A 23,180-nucleotide genomic window follows, 5' to 3' on the forward strand; every position below is an offset into this window, starting at 1 on the left:
AATACACATTGCATTACATTACGATGGCCACAAGACCTGACATAGCACAAGCATCCAGTGTTGTATCAAAGTTCAACACCAATCCAAGTTCTGCATACCTGATGGCAGTGAGTTGACTTCTACAGTATTTAAAAGGTAACCTGAATCTTGCTCTCAAGTATTAGCAGTCAGAGACTGGAACTTTTATAAGACACACAGATGCTGAGTGGGCTGGTGATCTGTTAGCTGGCTCAGCAAGGAACAATCAACTGTTCCACTTTCAAGTATGTTGCAATTAGTCAAGCATCTCAAAATGTGTGTGGCTTAAAAGACTACTGGACAAAAGGCCAGATCCTGACAAACCTGAAGAATAAAGTAATAAAAAAATAAACTATAGGCATGTTCAATACCAGCTTTTTTGTGCTGGTACTGTAGTTGTTTTACAGTCTGGTGAGGACAGCTGATTCACAAATACATTCATATTAGTCACATATTCTATTTACTGGCCAGAGATTTTTATCTATATAAGGATATTTTACATGTATTAACAAAATGCTAATGTATATGTAACATTAAAATTAAATTAAATAGAATAACAATATTATATGTGACTCTTATTAATCAAACACAATTATTTTCTTTATTTTTTTATAAATCTGTGCCGAGCAGAGATGGACACAGAAGTGTCTTAAGAAAGTGGTATTAAAGTATTTACCCCATATTTACAATTGCAAAAATAACAATAAGAATACAGCATTTGAATTCAATATTAGATTATGACATTACTTTTAACTTATTAAATAAAAGGTAGCACAGATATTAAAATAAAAACGTAGGTAGGTGACAGGACACTGTCTTAATTCATTCAAACAGAAAAAAATGAATGAAGCATGTGAGAATAGATCAGTAAAATAATAATGAAAAAGACTGCATTCATAAATGACATACAAGGTGTAATATGAGATTTTTATAAAGAATTTTACTTGTGCTGTAACATTTACATATAATAGATCATATAAATTTATATTTACAGCAGCATTAAAGTAAAAATAAATTCAGTATTGAGGAAATGGACTGATTTAATGATGAAAAGCTTGTAAATATATACTTTTCCTAATAAACAATAAGTTACTCCTATTCTTAATAACTTGAGGAAACATAATAATTTTCAAACTCAGAAAGCAGTTCAGTATTGAAAAAGAAACATTTGGACAATGCCCAATAAGTTAATTTTAATATCTTAAATTTGTTGTGAATTTTCCAGAGAAGTATCCCATTCAAAGATAAAAACTGAACTATGAATAAACTGTGTTGTGGAAAGGCGGAAGTGACGTCATTGTGAAAAAGAGTCTATTCTGGGAAAAGACATTCTCTTGGTTGCATAACTTTTCTTAAATTAAATTTATCATTTAAAAAAGAAAATTTTTCTGTCCCAGCATCTTGGCTAAATGTACCCACCAGCTTCTGTCCAACATGGCTTCCTAACCATTCCTATATCATAATTGGCTTCATCAATCTCTCCTCTTCATCAATAAGCTGACGTGTGGTGTGCGGCCTGGCACAGAATGGGTGCATGTCATCCAGAGCATGGTGTTTGAGGAAACTCCCCCAATATCTGTAATTTGAGTGCCCAAAAAACATATAAATGTAATGAGTTATTTTTCTGCTTCACTTGGCCATTAAAAAAATCCACTAGTCACACTGTTTAAAAATATTTTAGAACTGGAAAGAGAAGTTTAAATCTGCAAAATTCTTGGCAAAGAGATTTGCTTACTGAATCTAAATAATATTAATAAAAAAAAATAAATAAATAATAATAATAATACATATTTAAACACATACCAAAAATTTCTGAGTACTGATAATCTACCAATTTTAATGTATGATCCCAAAGTAATTATTATAAAGCATAATTAAGATTTAACATAAAAATAATGCTCTCTCAATAGAAAGGATAGAAGTGAATCGGAGATACACGAGTTGCACACACTTAAGTCCATCTCATCTCACTCAAGAGAAACTTGTATTTGATGCACAGGAACTTCTTGACCATCTCCACAATCATTTTACAAGTGAACCACTAATTATATATCACACTAATAGTCTAAACAATGTTATCTTTACACTAGTCCCATAACCTTGAGGAGCAGTCTTTTTCAAGAATTCTCTAGAATCAGTTCTCATTTTACCAGTAATATCAATCCATGAATTTTAGCTGGGGTAGATCGGTCACATATTGCCTATCCTGATGTTGGGATTCAACAAAGGATCCAGATTTGGATCTGTTTCAGCAGAGGCCCGACCCAGTTTGGCCATGATGATGATGAGGGTGAAGAAACCGATCACTCCAACCAGCAGCAACAAGAAGATTCGATGTTTCAGTGCGAGTGTCTTTTTCTTAGAGCTAGTACAATTCCTAGGAAAAGAAATGAATGCAAAAAATTACATATAATAGAAAGACACTATTACTATAATAAATTGGCTAAATTAAATCAGTACATTTGCCACGCTAGTAATTTTAAAAATGCATTGCACTGGAATTGCACATATTACTTTTATTAAAAGAATTGCACAATTACAGGATTAGCCATTGCCAGCATTTATGAGAAATAAATCATTTTGAGCCATAGACAGAGGACAAAAGACACTCACTTTAGCACCTGTGCAAACCAGCTAAGTGCAGGCCGTCTGCGGTATTTATCATCATCAAAATCAATCTGCATGACTGCACTGTGTCCTAAATCACGTGTGTCATACAGCTTCCTTGGGGAAGTAACTGTAAAAAGACAATTTTAAGAAAAAGAATATGTTAGAGACTATAGTTTACTACTGTTTTTTTTGTACATAGAACACACTATCCGAGATATTGTATTCATAATGCAAAAACAGACACTGTTGTACAATTTTAAACCTGCTATTCTTGACCAGTGTTGGGCACGTTCCTTTAAAATAGTAATTAGTTATAGTTACTAGTTATGTCTCACAAATAGTAACCGAGTTAGTAACTGAGTTACATAATTATAAAAAAAAAACAAATTGCCAAGGAAAAATAAATTACATTACTTTAAAATAAATCTAATGTCAAATGACTATAAAATAAATATAAACCTATGTATACTAATCTACACTTTAATGTTATTGTGGGACAATGTGACGGAAAACCATCAAATTCAACATATCATTATAAATATCATTACTGTAGTTGCACATTAATTAATTCATTCATTCATTCATTTTCCTTCAGCTCAGTCCCTTTACAGGGGTTTCTGCAGATATCATAAATGTCAAATTTAAGACTTTTTAAGACCATTAAGTATTAAATTTAAGACCTATATCGCAATATCAAAAACACGAGAGAGAGAAAATGCTAAATCACAAAATTAGTAAAATTAATTTATTTAAATTGAACAGTACTAAAGACAGGTTAGATGTACCATTTAACTACAAAAAAAACAAAGATCTTAAGGCAGATTTATACTTTCGCCTGGTGCCGCATCACGCACCTCCACTGACTGCACGCGCACCTCACGAAACAGACAATTCTTTAAAACAACAGGGGGCAGTCAAAAGAATCCCACCGTAAAGTCAAATGGATAAACAGAGAAGTAGTACGCTTCCGGAACTACTTCATATAATTAATACTGTTCAAAATGTTTTAACTAATTATTTTTTATTATTTTTATTATTTATTATAGTGATTATAAAGTTTTATAAAGATTTTCAAGATTTTTTTAAATCAAACTTTGATGCATCACTTGCTATTGTTCATATCTTGGACAATTCAACCTATTAAAGTTAAATATCAATGACGCTCTACAATTATATATTTTTTATTATGGTAAGAATAAAAGCAAAAAAAAAAAAAAAAAAACTTACTAAAAATACTGACTTTTTTATTTTATTTGCCCACTGAACAGTTCACGCATTACTGTCTGTCTAGTTTCTGTCCTCTACTTATAAACTAAAAAGGCAATAATGGTCCAACAATCCTGTCCATTATCACCAATAAAGCCTAGAATTTGGGCATCAGTATATTGTAAACTGATAGGTTCAAATATTCTTTTCCAGTTATCAAAGAAATAATTTGTCACTTAATATTAGTTTGTAGCTATTACATTGTTTTAACTTCAAAATTTTAATATATACATCAGTGTAAAACCTATAAATGGTGGAAACACACATTCTGTAGTATTAAAACCACATGGGTCTCCACTTTTGCCATGGCATCTTTTTTTGTTTTAACAAGCTTATCCCTCAGTTTTTTCCAAATTTTTACAAAAACGGTCCTCCTTTCCCACAGCTGTTGCAATTCCTAGCCAAGAATTAGTCCAATAGTCCAATAGTGCAGACGAGAGCTGATAAAAGCATAAATGGCTTTCTCTAGATCATGCTGGCTCAGAAATGGTTTGACTATGGCAAGAGAATAAACTGGACAAAGCTTGTCTTGATCACTGAATTAACCGGTTTATCAAATTTTAAACTAATGTTCAAATTCACTCCCAAATTTAAGTACATGGCTAAAATGAGGGGAAAAGCTAAGATGATTTGAGGGTAACTCATTGGGCAGGTTTGAGTTGTTTTGTCTTCGTTCAGATAAAGAAAGTTCTGTGACGGCCAAAGTTATGTCAACTAAACATCTGTGCAGAGATTCTAGTGTCCCTGAAGAGTCTGAAGCATCAGTGAGATAGATTTGAACATTGTCAGCATACAGATGAAAGGAGACATTATAATTTATCATGATTGACCCTAATGGCAGCATGTATAATAAAAATAAAACGGGGCTCAAAATTGAACCTTCTGGAACACCAGAAGTCAATGGAGCTGAAGGAGACATAACGTTACCAACCATAACTGAGAAACTACGACCAGTTAAAAAAGATCTGAATCAATCTAACACAGGGAGGAGGACCGAGTGGTCCACAGTATCAAAGGGCTTGATGCAGGCAGAAAAACATTTTCTACAGCACCGTTGCCATGGAGTGTTTTCTCCCGTGCCTGTCTGGCTGCCTCGTTTCTATTCTATTCTATTCTATTCTATTCTATTCTATTCTATTCTATTCTATTCTATTCTATTCATAACACTTTAAAAAAAGTTTTTGTTTTTTTTAAGTTGCTGCCCAGCGGGACATTATATTTAGATAAATGTATATAACTCAGTGCTTAATTTGAGCTGGATCTTGCCGGATCCTGTTCCGGAAAATGCTTACCAGTATTTATTCTAATTGATTCAGCATCAGCTCAGCATTCAACACTGTCATAGCCTCTAAGTTACTGATCAAACTCAGAGACCTGGATATCGACACATCTCTCTGCAACTGGGTTATGGACTTTCTGACTAACAGACCTCAGAATGTTAGATCAGAATGCTGCTCTGTTGCTGAGCGTGAGCCACTGCAGCGGGTGGTGAAAACTGCCCAACGCATCACAGGCACCACACTGCCAGGCACTGAGGACATCCAGAAGAAACACTGTCTGTGCAGAGCACGCAGTATTCTTAAGAATTCCTCTCACCCTGCTCACAGACTGTTTTCTCTCCTGCCTTCTGGCAGGCGCTTCAGGCTCCTTCGGACAAAAACCAGCAGATTGAGGAACAGCTTTTTCCCCAGACCTGTCTCCCTTTTGAACTCTGCCCCTCACTGACTCTTTTGCCCCCCCAATACACCCCCCACACTCCTCTAACTTATACTCCTCACAATCACTGCACTATTTAACATTTGCACATTTAAAGTTTGCACATATTCATTGCACTGATTCATTTATTTGAACTGTACATACCCACTGCACATGGACATTTGTAATTATGTTTATCTGCACACTTCTGATTACTAATAGCATCCTGTACATTTATCCATTTATTGTAAATCGCTGTTCATAGCTAATACAACCTGTATATAATGTTCATAGTACATCCATCTGTAAATATTACCATAGTTTTTCTATAACTGCACTTTATAACTTATACCTATATCCTGCACTTGCTGCTATTGCACTGCTGGTTAGACCGAAACTGCATTTCTTTGCCTTGTACTTGTACATGTGTAATGACAATAAAGTTGAATCTAATCAAATCTAATCTAATTAACTTGTGCGCAGTGATTACCTGCATGTGTGTGTGTGAGAGAGACAGAAAGAGAGAGAGTATGTGCAGTTGTGTGGACTGTGTGTTTACCCACGCATGACGTATTCACCATGCGCAAGTTAAAGCAAAATTCACATTTAACTATTGGTCCTGAACAATATTTTCAGCCAATCAATTTTCTTATACTTACAATCACTCTCATTGGTTGGTGGTTATTGTTTCCAGAGCAGTGAAAATAAATAATGGCAAAGTGGCCTGCCTTAATAATATCTGTATTTTCAAAATTGATAATGAAATCTGATAATGACCCTGATCAAACTAGATCTCGAGAAGCTGGAACTGTGTCCCTGGATCAGGATGGAGACAGAAGCAACGCAAGTCAAGTCAGGTACAGAACATGACAGAAGAGCTACTGTGGGCTCTTCTTGAAGATTAGATAGAGTGAGTGATTTAATTACTATTTTATACTTGGAAGTGAACTGAGAGAGTTAATGCGAGGTCTCTCTTTCTGACATTTGAAATCAAAGTGATGTGTACGCGGCGGGATAAAAGAAAAGTAAGGAACTCAGTGCCGCCTAATGTAGTTATCTGCAATCACATATAAACACCTGCCATCGGCAATAAGAGTCCCCGGCAACCTGGACCAATTATAGGGTCACACCGTTATTTGTAGGTCATTTGCATCACGCTACTTGCATTGTATTTGCATTACCTCACACAATGAACATTACATAAACATATATAAAAGTAGTCAGAACATATGTAAAAAAATAGTCAAAACTAATGTCAACAACACAATGTTGCTTCTTTTTCTGTAACAACAGCACAGTGCATAACAGCAAATTAATTATTATAATTATTTATTTATTTTTTTAATTACTGATTGATTTATTTTCTTAACAATTTAATGTTTGTTTTTTCATCTTATTTTGTGTTTAAAAAAGTCAAATCTTCTGAAATCTCTTTATTTTTATTTTTTAAACACAAAATAAGATGACAAACTAAACAAATTTGAAATTAATAATTAATAATGTAATTAATGTATTGTGGAAAACCTGATGCGACCAAGCCTCACCCAGACTCTGCCTCCAGCGGCCCCCATGTAAATTGAGTTTGAGACCCCTGCCTTTGATAAAAAGGGAAGATGGGACACTGGTCTAAAATTAGATAAAACAGCAGGATCGAGATTAGGTTTCTTAAGGATAGGCAGTTGGAACAGACCCTGAATTGAGACATTTATTAATAAATTATAAAATACAATCCCACAGAGTCAAAAGCCTGTTTAGGTACTTTAAAGGGAAGAATGTCTAGACAATATGTAGATGGCACACACTGTTGAACACACCAAGCACAGACATAGGCTCAGTACAAGAAAGGGTAACCAGTCCATTATTAGTGCTATAAAGACTCTGTCTGACTGAGGATACCTTGTCAACAAAGTAATGAAGAAAATCATTACATGTTGAGCTTGACACATGATTTAAAACATTATTAGTGTTAAAACAGATTGAATTGGTTAAAATAATGTTCTAGGACAATTACTGTTAGATGATATTAGGCAGATAAGACGATTTGGCATCTTTAACTGCATTTTGATAATTAGAAAGACTCCCGCAGTATGCTCAGGAAAATATGCAGCTTGTCTCTTTTATATCTGCGCTCTGCTTGCCTGCACCGCCGCCTAAGTTCATGAGTAGTATAATTTAACCAGGGGTCTGGTTTGGGTTTGTTGGATTTCCTCTTAAATGGTGCAATTCCTGGGCAGGTAGAATTAAAGCTGGAATTAAAGTCCTCCGGGCAGAGGAAAGAAGCCAGATCACACTGGGTGTGAAAACTAGTTTTTGAATGCTGCAGCAAATTCAGCTGTAGAAGACATAATAGTGTGATGGTAACATGCTGAGGAAGAAAACTGTATGGCAGAAAGAGGAACTGAAGACTCAAAAATTAAGGAAAAATTATCTGAAATGAAAGTCTCATGTATTTCTGAGATTGAAACAGATATCCCATGTGAAATAACATGGTCCAGATTCAGCAGTCACACACTGTGCCGGCACACCATCAGCATCCACGTCCTGTGGCAGTGCACCCACACTCTCAGTGTCCACGCCCAATGCCAGCATGCCTACACCCTCAGTACTAGTGGTGTAACGGATCACAAATCTCACGGTTTGTGACGGATCTGACCATTTTTCAGATCAGCCAAAAAGAGAAGACAAATGTAATTTGTTTTCCATTTATTACAAAAAGAGTACTGCAAGAACCTTTTGCTTTTGACAAACAGAACTTAGAACCTGTAATTTTATTAAAAATAAAATGAAGAAATAATCAGCCGAATAAAAATAAATTGTAAGATATTCAGTACTGTGAAAAATTCACTGTTACTACTACTGTTGCTGATAATGCTAAATTTATAAAACTAACAATTGCTTGACTGTTTGTGACTTCATAACTAACCCAAAACACTAAAACTGAAAGTCTTTCTCGAGTTATTTGAATTCAGCAATTCAAAGGATTAATAAACATATGCAAATCACCATCATTTATCATTTTTGTTGCATGGGTGTTAAGATCTCGATCTTTTAATGATTAATCGTGCAGCTTACACTGATTGCAGGCTACACAAGTAGTGACAGAAAACATCTTTAACTTTAAGAAACCCACCACATCCTGAATAACCTACCACGACTTCTTCCATCATCATTATACTTTAGAGGAAAGCCTAAATGTTTTCATACATGTTATTTGAATGACATAAGAGGTGATCTCTCTGCAACCATTACAAATGTAGGATTAATCTACAAGTAAATAAATATATATATTAATTCACGGGTCACGTGTGTTCTGAACCATGGGTTGTGATCCGTATGAACCACGGATCAACCATGATCCATTACACCCCTACTCGGTACCTTCAGTCTCCACACCCTCAGCTGGCCCCAGACCACCATCAAAAAGGCAGGATATTGTAGTACCACCACACCACCAGCAGAAGAAACAGCTTGGACTCAGAGGGGCCCTAGTTTTAGTTGACAACCCCTGGACAAAGCAGACGCCTGCTCTACAGCTTAACAGTCAAAGACGAAAACTGAGCTACGCTGCAGCACTAAAACAGCCAATGGACACAAACAACACCAGCCTGAGAGAGGTCAGTTTAATCTGCAAACGGCTTATGGAATAGTTGTGAGTAAAATACTCAAAATTGCTTGTACTCTAGATAATCTTGTTAATATAAATGACTGTATATGTTATTTAGGCATTATATGCTTTACATGGATTTGGTTCTCTTCTTGTAGAATGTTAAAATTGCTGACCAAATGAAACCGCTGATGATCGCACTGTGGAATATCCAGGGTGTCAATACCTTAGATTTTAAGAAAAGCATTTCAGACATAGACATCATAATACTCCAGAAAACATGGAGCAGAACTGATGAGGACACTCTTTGTCCCTTCAGGATACAGTGAAATATCAATTTCATCTAAAAAAAAAAAAAAACTCCAACTGTCTCTAGGAATAACTCTGATGTGCAAATAAGAACAGAAAGCTCCTACTTGAGCTCTGTCGAGGCTCAAGCCTCGGCTGAGAGGGTGAGAGAAGACTCTCTGGGGAGATACACCTACAGCTCATTTCTCGGTAGCTCAACAGTTGACTACATGATCACAGATTTAGATCTGTTCTCTTTCAGTGCATTCACAGTTAAACCACTAACACCAATATCAGATCACAGCTAAATTACACTTTACATAAAAAGGAAAAAAGTATTGAAATAGTGAAAAATATATTTTCACAATCCAGTAAATTGTATAACATTAAAAATAATTATAGATGGATACAAGAAAGCTCTGGAAAATACAGGAACACAATTGAAGACCCCAAATAGGTTTACTTTTGGATAAATTTATAGAAAATAGTTATCCTCATAATGGAGATTGTGTTAATATAGCTGTAGAAAACATAAATTACATATCTGATTATTTGGCAACGATATCCAATATTAAAATTACTAAGAAAAAATTACACAAAAACAAAGATAATAAAAAATTATATGACTTTGATTGTAAAACACTAAGGAAAAACTTTAGACAACTAGCAAATCAAAAATACAGACAACCAGAGAATACAGATTTACGACTTCGGTATTGCGATAAGCTTAAAAAATATATAAAAACACAATCAGAAAAAAGAAAGAAGAGTACATCCAAAAACAAAACAAATCGATGAATTTGTTGATTTAAACAATTTCTGGGACAACTGGAACCTCCTTAATAAAAAAATGTGAACAGCTAACAATACAAAACAGAGACACCTGGAAAAAACACCTTAAAAAACTGTTTAGTAAAATAAACACAAGTACTGAACAATCGCATATATATAATAAATTAACCCATACAGAGCAAATATTTGGCAAATATTTGGCTAATAGATTAAATACAAGTTATACCAACAAAAAAGGCAAGTGGTCCAGACGGTATCCTTAATGAAATGATTAAAAACATAAATCACAAATTCCAATGCTATAATAAAACTGTTCGATCTACATGGGGATGGAGGAACATTTCCTCACCCCCTGCACAAACTATCAGCGCATTAGAGAAACATTCTACCCCAAACACCAGAGCATTTACCCACAATTCACCAAGTCAGACAATAAAACACAACAGCAATATTTACTAGGGGAAAAAACTGACTGTATCCTTCTAGCAGCACAATACATAAACGCCTGTCACCAAATGAGAGAGTGGACCAATAAAAACACGCGCATGCACGCACACAATTATGAATGAATCATTGTAAATATATGATATATTAAATAATAATATAATATATTAAATAATATGAGATAGACTTTGTTTTTAATTATTTATATATATATATATATATATATATATATTTTTTTTTTTTTCACCGAATCAGAATACCATAGCTGAAATAATCCTTCACTCAACCAAGAACTTCACCACCATCTGTGTTGAACCTTCAAGACATTCTTCTGAGACTGCATTGAATGCTGCATTGACTGCACAACAGTTAAGACATTTGCAAGTGTTATATATTTTTACTAAACAGAGGTTTAGATTACGTGTGTAGGCCTCTTAATTCTGTTATATAAGGTTTTTACATATAACTGATAAAAATATACATAATTGTAACAAGTTATTATTAAATATTCATAATTCCCTATGAGCTAATTTTGCTAAAAAAATTCTGAATAAAAATTTACTTACGTCAACAAATATTTTTCCAGTAGCCATCTCAAGCTTGGTGCCAACAAAAGTTTAAGTGAATTGTGCCTCTTATGAGATGTGAACCAAAATATGCTTTTTACATTTTGTGATTTGTGGTTTGCTGCAAATATCTCACATTCTTTGCTAAACATGATGGTGCCATTAGGCATCACAATAAATTGTATTATTATTATCATTACAGTTTTGTATATATTTTAAAATTACTTGAATCACAATTTACATGTTACAAATATGTAAGGCAAGAGCATAACAGTGCTGGTTACCTGTGTTAATGGTGATTGAGTCTGTGGCAGAGGTGGTGGTCATATTGAACACAGTGTTATTTGGGGCACTCTGTTCTCTATTATTATAGATGTGCTCCACATCCTGATGGGGTGGTAGACTGGTGAGTGTGGGGTTTGACATCGTGATATCCACTGAAGTAGCTACAATACAGAAAATATGAAATCAGGTTCTGCAGAATATTGTATTTGTTTAGTAATGAATTATACTTCATAGGAGAGAACTTTCCTTCCATTATCTTGTTTCTTGCAAACGTTGTGAACAATGAGAGCTAATATAAATTAACTATGTAAGGCTTGAAGAACACCTATATGATAAAGAGGGCATGGTAAATGTGTAGGACCCTAGTCAGCAGCTATAAATAAATGAAAGCTATTGATAAGACTTCAACAGTTCATGATGTATAAGATAAACCACACTGTGTCTGAAACAGGAGACATACAAAAAAATCCTGTGGACCACATATGTGAGGGACAACAGACATTCCTGAATGCCTCTGCAAAAATACAGTTTTAAGAAAAAGTTTGGGCACCCCTCTGTGGCTGGATAGAGAGAGGCTACAAGAGAAGACCACATCGATATGCCATTCGGTTTCTGTCATGCTTTTCATACAGAAATACGTAGTGTAGCGATAGAAAGATGTGTGAAATTATCTCTTTTGTGTGAAATTCAAAACCTATAGTCACTTAATTTTGACTGATTACAACACAGAATTGATTTGAGTTAGTCAGTGAACAACTTAATCCTAACACATGTGCAACCAATCATGAAAAAGGATATTTAAGATAGCCAATTGTTAGTTTTGCTTCTTCTTATTGTTAACCAGATAGTAACATAACAACCTCAAAAGAACTTCTCAAATACCTAAAACTATAATAATTTATCAACATGAATTAGCAAACAGAAAAGGCCACAGAAAAAAATCTTGTGTAGAAAAGATGTGGTAGGCCAAGAAAAATATCTTAAAGGCAAAGGGAAAGAATGGTCATAAACCACAGACCACCTCAAAAAAACTCCAGGAACATCTTGCTGGTGATAATGTCATTGTACATAGTTCCACAGTCCAGTGCACTCTTCACAAAGAACAGCTCAATGAAAGGGTGACACAGAAAAAGCCTTTTCTGCGTTCTGCCAACAAGAAGAGTCATTTGAGGTATGCAAAGGCCCATCTGGACAAGCCAAAATCATTTTAGAAAAATATATATACTGTAGATGGACGCCACAACCATAGACCCTTTGCATGACAGAAAAAGAACATTTCAGCATTTCATAAGAAGAACATGCTCCCTATTGTAAAATATGCTGTGGGGATGTATGGCAAGCACAGTTACTGGAAACCTTCTAAGAGTTGAAGGTCGCATGGATTCCACCCAGTATCAGCAGATTCTTAAGGACAATGTTCAGGAATCAGTCAAGAGGCCAAGGTTTGATGTTTCAGCAGGACAATGACCCAAAACATAGTTCCAGATCTACCAAAGAATTCATGCTCAGACATCATACAATGTTCTAGAGTGGCCATCCCAGTCCCTAGACTTAAGAATCAGTCAATGGACACATCAAACATGACTGACCTGGAAAATTTTTGCAAGGAAGAATGGTCCAAAATGCTTTTTTCACCAAAGGTGCCAGTACAAAAGATTGATGTCATTAATCTGATGGGGAGCCCAACGTTTTGTACCTGCCTGTTTTTGTTCTGACTTAAATTGCACTGCAACTGTTCATTAAATAAATGTTATGTCAGAACTAAAACATTGCTTTTTCCCTAGAGTATAAAATATACTCACCGGCCACTTTAGTACCGGGTTGGACCCTTTTGCCTTCAGAACTGCCTTAATCCCTCATGGCATAGATTCAACAAGGTACTGGAAATATTCCTCAGAGATTTCGGTCCATATTCACATGATAGTATCATGCACTTGCTGCAGATTTGTTGGCTGCACATCCATGATGCTAATGTCCCATTCCACCACATCCCATAGGTGCTCTATTAGATTGAGATCTGGTGAATGTGGAGGCCATTTGAGTACAGTGAACTCATTGTCATGTTCAAGAAACCAGTATGAGATGATTCATGCTTTATGACATGGCATTTTATGAAGCTGGAAGTAGCCATTTGAAGATGGGTACACTGTAGTCATAAAGGGATGGACATGGTCAGCAACAATACTCAGGTAGACTGTGGCAGTGACACAATGCTCAATTGGTACTAACAGGCCCAAAATGTTGCATTACCTTTACACCACCACCAGCCTGAACTGTTAATACAAGGCAGGATGAATCTCTGCTTTCATGTTGTTGACGCCAAATTCTGACCCTACCATCTGGATGTAGCAGCAGAAAGAGACTCATCAGACCAGGCAACGTTTTTCCAATCTTCTATTGCCCTTCTGCTGCTGTAGTCTATCCGCCTCAAGGTTCGACGTGTTGTGCATTTAGAGATGCTCTTTTGCATAAATTGGTTGTAATAAGTGGTTATTTGACTTACTGTTGCCTTTCTATCAGCTTGAACCAGTCTGGCCATTCTCCTCTGACATCAACAAAGCACTTGCACCCACAGAACTGCCACTCACTGGATATTTTCTCTTTTTCAGACCATTCTCTATAAACCCTAGGTCGTGCATGAAAATCCAGTAGATCAGCAGTTTCTGAAATACTCAGACCAACTCGTTTGGCACCAACAACCATGCCACTTTCAAAGTCACTTTTCTTCCCCAAAAATCACTAATCATTCTTCCCCATTTTGATGCTCAGTTGGAACTGCAGCAGATCATCTCGACCATGTCTACATTCCTAAATGCACTGAGTTGCTGCCATGTGATTGGCTGATTAGAATTTTGTGTTAACAAGCAGTTGGTAGCAGGGGTACCTATTAAAGTGACCAGTGACAGTATATCCAAATTTCTTCACAATGGAAGTCCAGCATTCTCCAATCACCGGCGCCTAGACTGCAGCTCTGCACAAGACGTTTGGCCAGAGGAGAAATGGTCATGCCCAACTGAGCCTGGTTTCGCTCTAAGTTTTTTTTTTTCTTTTGTCTTTCGTCAATTGGTGAAGTTTGTTCCTCACCGCTGTCACTAATGGCTTGCATGGTTCCGGACTGGTGGAGCTGCGCATTGATGGATTTGCTCTCAAGTGTTTGGACTTTCAGCAGTGAAAAATCAAACCACACTAAACTGAACTTAACTCTGAAAACTGAACTGACACAGTTTCAATCTACTATAATCTTCTATGTTAAGCTGCTTTGACACAATGTACATTGTAAAAGCGCCATAGAAATAAAGATAATTGGAATTGAATCCAAATGAAATTGCTGATTTGAAAGGCCAGCAGGCTTGTAATTATCAAAAGATTATAAGGGATGCCCAAACTTTTGCATAAAATGTATTATGATCCTAAATATTCCACCACCATGTACACATTTTGTACTGTTGGGTTTGCAGTTTTACAGCTACTTTTTGTAGAAGTGTTATGCTTGCTGTGGAGCGAAGTTACTGCCTGTATAGCAAAGGCAGAAAACCAATATTTGCATCAGACTTGTTTTCTGAAAATATGATTATGACAAACTCACTCTCAAAAGTTGACCATTCAGAGTAAGAAGAACCACTATGTGTCGTAGTTTCCTCCTCTTGAGGGTCTTCAATCTAGGCAAAAAAGTAATGATAAAATGGAAATGAATGGCTAATTTGGTGTTAACATTTAATATTCAAAAACAAATGTCCTGAAATGTCATACACAAATAATCTAAAACACAGTCTTGTTGTAAATACTGTTTTTTAGAACTTTAGAGGCCTGTTGTATAAAACAAGTTGAACAAACTCCATGTTGCTAGAGTTTCATATACATTTATACACACATATACATACACATATATATATATATATATATATATATATATATATATATATATATATATATATATGTATGTGTGTGTGTGTGTGTGTGTGTGTGTGTGTGTGTATGTATGTATATATATATATATATATATATATATATATATATATATATATATATATATATATATATATATATATATATATATATATATATATATATATATATATATATATATATATATATATATATATATATATATATATATATATATATATACACATATATATACATACATATACACACACACACACACACGTATATATATATATATATGGCTTTAATAGGCAGTTCTTCTCAGTCAGCCACTTCTTTACAGGATGTCAAGATGTGCTATGTTTTCAGCACCAACACAGAGCCATAAAGTCTCTTTAAATGCATCTTTTGTCTCTTTAAATGTATCTTAATTTTACTATTGTGATATCGTTTGAAAGAGGCAACCAACACATGAAAACTGCTAAATACAATTTCAATGCACATTTATGTATCAATAAATGAGTATATAAAACTTTCTGGATTTTTTTTTAACTTAGCGAAGCCACATACCTACTATACCTATATAGCACATTTAAAAAGAACGCAACCTATTTAATCTGCTGCAGTCTGTCATAACATTATTAAAACACAACTCCAGCAAATTAAATTTAAGTTACTTGTGTTAATAATTTTGTTTGAGTTAAGTAATAATTATTGTTAAATTAAGAATTTGTGCTTTCCTATATATTTTTGCAGCCCTATATCTCTATAAAATTTCATACAGAGTATACTTAAAATCATTACAGAAATGATTTACTTAATTTCTGAAACACATGTATTATTAAAGCATTCAATGTTCATCATTTTATTTAATTTAAAGAAAAATTGTTTCGTTTTCAACTATTGTGCAGGATCTACTGGTTTGTTATTTCAGGTTTGTCACAATTTTGAAAATATATTAGGTTTTATCAAAATATATTTTAAAAATGGTTGTCAATTGTGTTAGGTGTTTAGGTAAAAAAAAATTATCATAAAATAAAAACTGTTAATTTAAAAAGTATTTTTAAAAATATTAATTTAGCATATTTAAAGTAACTGTACATGACATTTTTAAACCTCAAAGTGAATTAGCTTTTTTAACAGTTGATTTTGCAGAAACTGTGATTTTAAGGTAATGGATGCTCAATTAGAAAATTGTGGTGGTAAATGTTAAGTACAAAGTTGTCAATTAATGCAGACAAATGCTCCAGACTTTGTTTCGAATATCAGGAAAAAAAACAAAATAGGAAAAAAATTGTAAAAAATTTTAATTTCATGATTGAGATTTTTAAAACAAGGTTTTCGTGAGAATCATCCCATATAGAATTGTGATTAACTCTAGACCAACAGCCAAACGAGAGAGTCAGTTTGAGTAATTTCCACAAGAGTCAGAAATTAATTTCTCTTTTAATGATGAGATAACATAAATATAATGAACTTCAACAAATTTACAAGGCATACATAAACACTACTGCTGCAGCAAACGTTTAGGAAGAAAACTTAAAGTAATTGTTTTATAAGTGCAATTTAATAAATATTAAAAATATTTAAAAATTATTTAAATATTGTAGTTCATAAGCTACTCAAAAGCTTACTATTTTTAAAGCTAATTTATTAGTGAATATTTAAGAGTAAATGTTTTATTTAAAGCAACTATTAATGTTAATTGACAACTCAAAACTTTTTGAATATATAATATTCAACAAAAAATATATAATATTAGCAACAAAAAACAATTTTGATTCAAATATGCTTACTGTAAAAGGCTTTCATTTGGATGAAAAAGATGCACAATGTATGTGATAAATAGGGGTGTAACAATACACCATTGCCACGTTTGTTTTGGTTCACAGTATTAGGCCCAGGGTACGGATTGGATCAGTTCAGTTTGCAAAGGGGCAGGGCTTGTGCTGTGGCACCAGCAACCTTAAAGTACACTTGATTCACTTTTGACTTTATATCAGCAATAATTAAACATTAGACTTTATTAACTTTACACGTTTCTGTTTAGTACAGTCAGGGATCTGGGTAAACTAAAATGAAATCTCTCCATAGCAGAATAGTCAGAAATAATCACTTCCACCCCCAATGTTACAAACCACGATAGTCTCATAGCGAACCCAGGTACCCCCCTCTCATCACCCACCCCACCACCAAGCCCCCTCACTGAGCTGCTGCACCCCTGCCTGCCACCTTCCCCCATCACAGGACATTGTTACAAGACAGACAGCAAATTTTTATAGTCCAAAGTGAAACAAAATCTGTGTATTGGTCAAATGAGCTAGGCATGAAGCATACAGAATGGTCCAGACAACCTAAACAGGAGTTGAATGCGCACAGACATGTCCTGATTTTCAAAAGTCTGTGTTTAAAAAAAAAAAAAACACAGAGATTTTAAACTAAACATGTTCTGCTTGCTTTCAGGTGTCACCAAAAGCCCCATGGAATTGTAGACACCATGTATAACTGCAGCTAATGTTGCACTGTAAAATAAAAGACAGTGTAAACGAAGTCATCAAAGTGATTTCCATGTCCCTATAATTAGACAGCAGATGAGAAGTGCAGTAACGTTGTCAAGCACTGTTAGTCAGAACTTAGGAAAGACTTTTCTATTTATTTTATCCTATTAATAAATTCATACAGTACAACTACTTAAACACAAAACAGCAGGATGTGTTTAATGAGGAAATGAAAATGCTAAAAGAAACTTGATTTGTCATCATCTCCTCAGGCATAGTAACTCAGTGGTTTTCCTCAGCCATGGTAGTGACCCAGCAAATAAACCACACTCATCTTTCAGAGAATGCACAAGTTAATCTTTCCTGCCTGAGTATTTGTATTTTGGAGCATCCCAAATACACACAGTGGACTGTGGTGCAGCAGATCCCTTGCCCTATCTATTTCAACCATTAGGCCTTGCCAATCTGGAAGCTTTTAAACATGGGCGAACATGGCACCACACATGGGTAACGTGTCAGAACAGTAATGAACTGATAAATGAAAAAAATCTACCGTTCTACAATTCTTGTAGCTCCCCAGACAAAAACGCTTGTTACAACATACAACCAACCAAAGGCAGAGTCCAGCCATGTCAGCATTGCCAGGAAACCCATGCAACAAGCCCAAACAAACCAAATTGTGCAGTCTTAAATTATTAAGAAGCAGGGTCTTTTCATAGGATAATAAATCTCAGTCAGTGACTAAAAAATGAGACAGACACGTCATCACTCCATTAGCAGTTTTAATCCTGCCCCAATGATGATTTCAAACCCGGAAGATAAAATTAGCAGACAAAAGCTCAAAACTATCCAGTTTTCCCCACCAGTTTTTAAAGCTAACAGGTATTAATATAAAAAAGTAGTCTTCAGTGCCACTGATGCTGCGACAAGAATGTAAAGCAGGTCGAACACCAGAAGCGCTGCTTACCGACATATAGCATTGCACCACGCAGCACCATGCATTTTAGAATTCTAAACATAGGTTTCTATCAGGGTACACACACCGGCGCCGCACTGTTTATATTTCTGCCACGCCACAGAGCCCCATCTGAATAGTTTCATTTTAAATAACATGCAAATATGTGATCAAGAGTCTACCACATAAACAGTGATATTTGATTATCTTAAAGGACCACAGACACAAACAGCAGAGAAAACGTTTATAGGCTGGTGACGCAATGACGTTAATGGATCAATGTGCTATAACATGTAACTGAGAATCATGAATGTAACATTCAAAAAGCAACTCACGAAAACACCTGAATCATATTATTGTTTTATTCAGATTAAGGCAAATCATTAGATCACTGATGTCCAAGTAGTCACAAGCCCCAAACCATGAAAAAAAGTGTTCCCTGATTTTGATGACAGCCTTTCCACAGGTTAGTAACAAGCTAATGTGATGTTAATTGCATAATGCAAATCTTGCATTCATGCTACAAACAAATGATCAAAAGAAATATATTAATGCAATTCAAATATATAAAATATGAATTGATGTTTACTTTAAACTTATTATAAATGTATATTTATATTGTTCAATTTTAATTATTAAAATATATATTTTTTGTCAAATAATTTTGTGGCATCGGTTTAGGCATCGTTTTGGCACAGGTACCGTTTTAAAAGTATCGATTTAGCACCGGTATCGAAATAACCCCAAAAGACACCCAACCCTAATAACATATAATGGAAAACGGTTTAGCTTTGACAATAATAATTTGACATAATTGTTTAGTTAATGTATCATAACTATAATATTTATTTTACTTCCTTACCAGTGGAAGACCTAATCCTGCTCTAGCCCAGTTCACAGAGGACAGCTGTTCTCTGAGCATGTCAGCAACAGGACTAGCCAGGTTTCGGGGTGGAAACACAGGACCCTGGCATGTTGGGCACTGGTATCCATCCGGTGCCGTGTTGAGAGGTTGATGAGAGGCCAACTCATTCAGACAAGACCAGTGGAACAAATCTTACATAAAAATAAATGTACAGACATTTAATAATAATAATAATAATGATAAACATTTATCTAAGAATATACCACATTGAAGCTACTAATTATAGTGTAGAATGTTTTTTTTTTTCAGAATTTGTGTTTAAGTACTGTAAGATGGGTCTCATTCACTAATAATTGGATGAGTTTATCAAATTTAAAACTGAAACATCTGAAATTCTCATCAAAACATCCCATCTAATTCACAACACACATGTAAGCACCTAGGTTTGTTCTTAAACTCGTTTTTCTGTTAGTGAAATTGAAATAATCTAAATGAAATGATCTGCACGCACGAGACAAGTAATTTCCACAATACATGCCCAAAACAGCTTCAAATATAGGGCTTTCCTTAAAGCAGCACTTGTTCAGTTAATTTTAAGACAAATTATGAATTAAGAAGAGAAAACAAAGATAAGGCACCAAAAAAAAAAAAAAAAGAATTTTTAATGATGGATGTGGAACACACTTTCAGTTCAGAAAATGCAAGGTGCAATGCACTGCATTATTGTGGACTTTAGAAAAGACTCTCTTCGTTTTATGATGCTAGGCCACACTGCATCAACGGTCTTGATGCTCAGGTACTTCTTCTGCAGAGTTGACTTTTTCCAACTGCAGGGACACCGAGTGCTCCGTCAAAACACGAGACACAGCAGGCAAACGTGAGATGTGTGCAGTGTACATATAATCTATTGCGTAAGTGTGATGTAAGTGTGACATAGATTATTGCGCACGCGTGGTATAAGTTGTTCTTGTATGTTTTCATAAATTTAAAACACATTTTAGTACACAAATTTTGATTAATCATGATTAATTAGTTAAAATGTCCATTCACACATAAACTGGGTACGCATATTTTCTCACCATAACAAACTAGTCGAACAGTATCCTGGGAATCTAAGGGTTGGATGCACAGACTGCAGTTGGGGTTGTAATCACTGTCTTGTAGCCACTGTAGGTATGACTGTACAATACACTGTGTAAATAAAAGTCACAGTAAACAAACTTTGATTATGAGCTCATAATATTCTTGCAATGAACTAGCCAAATTGAGAATCCTAACATCATTCAAAATTAATTAATTAATGAAAAGCAATAACACCAACCTTGTTGTGATTAGACACTAGACAGTGCTCACACACGTTGACACGGTGTTTAAAGCAGAACAGGTTTGTTACCTTCTTCTTAGGGCACTTGCACAAGCCCATGGTGTCTCCCTATCAAGCAAAACATCACATCATGTGTGTGCGTATGTCTATGATCCATATATCTTTGCTCATACCATACCATTGCTCATAACGTAGCTAACGCTACAAAGCTAACAAATGGTCCCATGTTACATCGGAAACAGATAAAAAGTTAAAGATTGATGTAAATATTACTGATACGTTAGCTACTCGCAAATATGTTAATCAACATATTAAAACAATACTCTCTATATGTATGTATGTGTGTGTGCATATATCACAATATAAAAATATCGGATAACAAAATGTTACAAATACCAAGACGAAGAGGTTAACTCTTTCTCAAATAATTAAGTATTTCTCAAAGAATCATTACCACTTCTCCCTTGGTTGCTTTGTTGCCACGTCCTTTCCGCTTCCGTCGCAGGTCAATGTCGTCAGATTCATCGCTCTCTCTCTCTGGCTGGCTGCGTTCGAAACCATAATGTTACGTCCTAAATTCGCATTATACCACGCCCTAAAAAAGTACGTTTTTTTTTTATTGAACATATAGTAAACAACATCTTGGCATTATCATCACACCTTTACATTACAAAAAAAGGAAACAGGTGTAAATAAAGAACAGATATGTTACATAAAATAATTAAATTAATAAGTAAATTAATACATATCTAAATCTAAAAATAAATAAATAAATAAATAAATAAATAAATAAATAAATAAATAAAAAGGACTAGGGGTTTTAAACTGTAATTTATACTGTTCTATCAAAGACAGAAGATTAATTGCACTTTTTGTTTTCCTTATCTTAAGGGATTTTATATATGACAGAATCTCATTATAAAAAGCACAAAACTTTGGTTTCACCTTCAAATATTTTAATTTATGTATGTAAAATTTATTTTCCAAGCATAAGGATGTTGTTGATTAAAGGCATCTTCCTTACTGTCCATTAGCCTACAAGTCCATAAATGATGTCATTCACATTAAAGATCTTGAGGTGTGGAATCTTTTGGTAAAGCAAGTCATAAACATCTGACATGCATCCACCCACATAAATCCATCTGATTTATGCATGCACAAACATTTTAAAATGAACTTTAGTTTTTGGAGACAGGAAACTTTAAATATTTAGTTCTAACTAAGTATGTGAATGGTATCTTTAGAAATGTGAACTTGAGTTTTATAAACCGCTAGGGGATGTATAATGTTGTTGAATAGATTTCTAATCTTTTTGTTTGAAAATTTACTTTCTTTGAAATCACAGCCTTCAATTAACACAGGAGGAACAGTTGGGGTTACAAGTGTAGAATAAGAAACGATTTCTTTAATTAGACAGACAAAGGCGATAGGAATGGTTTTAATAATAGATTAAAATTTTACTCTATTAGAAATTGTATATTTGGTACAAAAATTTTCATATGAAATAATACCTTTATTCCTATCAAGTAATTAGGATACTGACCAAATCTTTTCCATCTCCATTCCTTGTCAAACAATGTATTGTTTTTAACTGTAATACATCTATTATTCCATAGTGGTGTATAGTGTGGTGTGAAGTTATGGTTAAATAAAAGTTTCCAGTATAACATGACCTGTTAGTGAAACCTAGACAGTTTTATTGGGAGACGTTGAAAATTGAAATCACAACTTATAAAAATTCTATTCTTCCTAGTTTTTTGAACAATTTACTGGCGATATAAAACCAAAAATCCTTGCTGTTTTTTAAAATGATTTCAACCAATTAATTTTAAGTGTCCCGTTTCATTCATTCATTTTCTTTTCATCTCAGTCCCTCTATTAATCCGGGGTCGCCACAGCGGAATGAACCGCCAACCCATCCAGCATGTTCCATGCAGCGGATGCCCTTCCAGCCGCAACCCATCCCTGGGAAACATCCACACACACACTCACTCACACTCATACACCACGGACAATTTAGCTTACCCAATTCACTTGTACCGCATGTCTTTGGACTGTGGGGAAAACCGGAGCACCCGGAGGAAA

General features: G+C 34.6%; 1 protein-coding gene across 2 annotated transcripts; it reads right to left on the reverse strand.

Annotated features, from left to right (window-relative positions):
* Positions 1–1,028: 1,028 nt before the first annotated feature.
* Positions 1,029–21,594, reverse strand: zfpl1 (zinc finger protein-like 1). 2 transcript variants are annotated; one of them, XM_056458529.1, is made up of 9 exons: positions 21,550–21,594; positions 21,093–21,203; positions 20,851–20,962; positions 19,769–19,962; positions 15,155–15,227; positions 11,568–11,729; positions 2,632–2,755; positions 2,169–2,395; positions 1,029–1,594 (listed from the first exon to the last, which is right to left on the reverse strand). In XM_056458529.1, the coding sequence occupies exons 2-8, from the start codon at positions 21,192–21,194 to the stop codon at positions 2,209–2,211; spliced, it is 954 nt and encodes a 317-aa protein (XP_056314504.1). In that variant the 5' UTR covers positions 21,195–21,203; positions 21,550–21,594; the 3' UTR covers positions 1,029–1,594; positions 2,169–2,208. The 2 variants fall into 2 exon arrangements, with proteins under 2 accessions (XP_056314504.1, XP_056314503.1); XM_056458528.1 differs by having other exon boundaries at positions 21,492–21,588.
* Positions 21,595–23,180: the final 1,586 nt, after the last annotated feature.

The sequence above is a fragment of the Danio aesculapii genome, chromosome 5, assembly GCF_903798145.1.
Source record: "Danio aesculapii chromosome 5, fDanAes4.1, whole genome shotgun sequence".
NCBI lineage: Eukaryota > Metazoa > Chordata > Actinopteri > Cypriniformes > Danionidae > Danio > Danio aesculapii.

What these genes read in the sequence shown, in the direction of transcription:
- zfpl1 (XM_056458529.1), bottom strand. Translation starts at nt 21,194, where the DNA reads ATGGGCTTGTGCAAGTGCCCTAAGAAGAAGGTAACAAACCTGTTCTGC. An exon ending in TGTTCGACTAGTTTGTTATG is followed by an intron (nt 19,963 to 20,850) that starts GTGAGAAAATAT and finishes TTTTTATGTAAG; the next exon opens with ATTTGTTCCACTGGTCTTGT. An exon ending in TGGTTTGCACAGGTGCTAAA is followed by an intron (nt 2,396 to 2,631) that starts GTGAGTGTCTTT and finishes TTCTTTTCCTAG; the next exon opens with GAATTGTACTAGCTCTAAGA.